This window comes from Octopus bimaculoides, chromosome 2, assembly GCF_001194135.2.
Source record: "Octopus bimaculoides isolate UCB-OBI-ISO-001 chromosome 2, ASM119413v2, whole genome shotgun sequence".
Taxonomy (NCBI): Eukaryota; Metazoa; Mollusca; class Cephalopoda; order Octopoda; family Octopodidae; genus Octopus; species Octopus bimaculoides.
The window spans coordinates 62,654,979-62,658,028 of record NC_068982.1 but is presented as its reverse complement, the minus strand read 5'-3'; the positions used below and the strand labels follow the sequence as shown (position 1 = coordinate 62,658,028).

Sequence of the window (3,050 nt, the reverse complement as noted above, 5' to 3'; positions counted from 1 at the left end):
TATGGGGATACAGACCTGCATACACTCGCAGATACACGCATAGTGTCATACATACATCACTATCCAGTTGGTGTTGTCTTACTTTCCAAATGAGCTTTGCTTCTCGGTTAAGAACCGGCCTCACTCTGTATTCGTGTGAAAGTTCTAAAAAAATCATAATCAGAAGAAAAATATTCATGCATCCATTTTACACAAGTGTATGTGTGTATCTGAGTGCGTGCGTTCTCGCGTGTGTGTGTGTGTGTGTGTGTGTGTGTGTATGTGTGTGTGTGCATGCGTGTGTGTGTTTGTATGTGTGTGTGTGCGTGTGTGTGTGTGTGGATAATCTAATATTTTAGCTGTCGAATTGGTAGACGTTAGAGCGTAGTATATAATGTCCATATGCAATTATTCTAACTCCCTGCACATGGAGTTGAAATTTTACCGATCTCAACGTTGCTCTTCACCGTTGGTAGAACTATTAGATTGACGGGTGAAATGGTTTGCAGTATCTGCTCCGGCTTTCTGTGTTCGAACGGCAATGGTGCTAACGACAATGGCCCCAAGATATGTTGTCCTTAACCCTTGGCCAGCATTGTTGGCTTGGAGACAGAAGTCTTGTATGCATGAGCGACTTATAGTCTTCCACAAAATAACTGAGTTCACATATTGGAGAAGAAAGTTACACATTCAGATATATGATCAACTAAAAATGATCGACAGTGACCTTAGTCTAATATTTGAATGTGTGTTTAAGCGCCTGCGCATCCATGTCTATTTCTTTTACTCAGAGTCCATCTTGTATCTAGCGCAGGTTCTGCATTTACATTCATCTTATTGATGCGACCATCTGATATTAAAGGCCTATAACCGATAATCATATATGTATATATACATACATACACATCAAGGGTAGAACAGAAAGAACACAAGCAAGCGGAAATCCAACAACAGACAAGAAACGGAAAAAAGGACGATAACATAACATACACACAATACATACATACATACATACATACATACATACATACATACATACATACATACATACGTGATTGTTGGGGCATTGGGATATGTAACGAACTGCCTCAACAAAAACCTGGAAAAATTAGGGTTCTCAAAACCTGAAAGAAAAAGGCTGATTAGAAGACTAAAGATTCAAGCCATCAATGGAACTGTAAAGATATGTAAAACTTTCGAAAACTTTAGCACATAAATACATATGCATGCATCTAGACATGAACATATATACATAAAAACGCATCCATAAAACAAACATACAAATCTGCGCATACACTAACACCAAATACTGCACACACACACATATGCACAAATAACTAGATGATGTTGATAAAAGTTCCAATGAAGGAGCCTTGAATCTATGTTAGAGTCCGGCTCTTTCTCTATTGACAAGAAATACAGAAATGAAACTGATTGATAACATACATACATACATACATACATACATATATACATGCATGCATACAATTTAGTGCAGGTTTCTGACAAAGGATGTATATGGCACTCTATCAAAATAAAAGCTGTTAAATGCACTTTAGCACATGGAACAAACAGTTGAAATACAAACTATTGAGAAAATCTGTAAAAGATCACTTGAGGTGCTGTAATAGCTACTAGATATCCTGCAGATCATGACCTACCGTCTTTAAAAATGAAGGTAGTACTAGATAAATAAAGAAAATGGGATGATCGCAACAGTGATATGTTTCATCATAGAAACGCTCCTTTAGAACTGGGCTTAGGTTAGTTAACAATAAGTAACTGTTGTACCTGACGTTTTCACTGCATGGACGATTTTTTTCTCAACACACTACGTCCATAAAAGATTTTATCTCTGGACCAATATCACAGTAAATCTGCCTTGAACAATGTATTTATATTAGGTATAATACATCGATGGTTATTTAAATCTAATACTGCTTCTGGTTAAAGAGCCGGGCGGCTGTACACTATATCAGTGAATGCTGATTCACTGTTTACTTCTATAATAGTGACGAGAAATTTGATCTAAATATGTTGTTGGCTGTTAATACACGCTATTTAAAACGCCCAACGAGGCAGAAATGCACATGATGTTGTCACTAGCCATTGCTGAGACGATTTTCGTTTCCCTTCAAAATATATTGTATTTTTATAAACAGTATCTTCATAAGAAATTATATCTCTAGACATACACCGCAGCAAATTTGCCTTTCAATACTTAATTTACGTTAAGAATAATACATAGATTGCTATTTTATTCTAATACTGCTCCTTTTGCAAATAACGACATAAATGTTATCATGGTCGTTATTTTGTACCTGACGTATTCTCAATGATATAAAAATGTGTTAAAATGCTTACTTCACGTCACTATTTCGGTGATATAATTCAGGCGTGTCTATTTTTGCTATTTCAGTTCAGGAAGAAAACATTGACGTCACTAGCGTTGATCATCAACCCGAACACCATGTGACACATGCTCCTCCACCACCGGAACCACCTGTACAGCAGCCCTCACAGCAACCAACCTACCCAGAAGCAGCGTCCCTCTATCCAAGCCAACAAGAAACCATAAACGAATGTTCAGCCAGACTTCTCTTTATGGCAGTAAAATGGGCCAAAAATTTACCATCATTTGCCAATCTCCCGTTCCGGGATCAGGTTTGTTTCGCTTTGTTTGACTAGACTGCGTCTAGTAAACTTCCTACTGAAAATGTGACCCCCTCCCCGCTACCCTTAGAAATCACAAATATTAATCTTTCAGGACTGAGATTTATGGTTTCAGTAACACTGTTCAATGCTAGAATCATCAACAGCTCTTTTATTATTGTCACTTCGCTATGGCAATGGAGCTCTTTGTATGTAGAAGTTTTTACAAGACTCTTACCAGACCTTAATGCATCACACGATGAAAAGTAGCTCACTTCGATTGAACTATTTTCAGCAGAGATAATACACACAAAAACACACTTGTGCACGTACACGCCGATGATGATATACGGGATTTTAAATGCCCATTATCACCCAGTTTTATGTGTATATATATATATATATATATATATATATAT

General features: G+C 37.1%; 1 protein-coding gene across 3 annotated transcripts in view; it reads left to right on the top strand.

Moving 5' to 3' along the window:
* The window catches only part of LOC106875051 (photoreceptor-specific nuclear receptor), a 268,961-nt gene that overhangs the window by 216,173 nt on the left and 49,738 nt on the right, over positions 1-3,050 (top strand). For all 3 annotated transcript variants that reach the window (XM_014923014.2, XM_014923015.2, XM_052977422.1), the window contains exon 5: positions 2,399-2,643. In XM_014923014.2, coding sequence (XP_014778500.1) covers positions 2,399-2,643 — 245 coding nt within the window. The remainder of the gene's footprint in view (positions 1-2,398; positions 2,644-3,050) is intronic.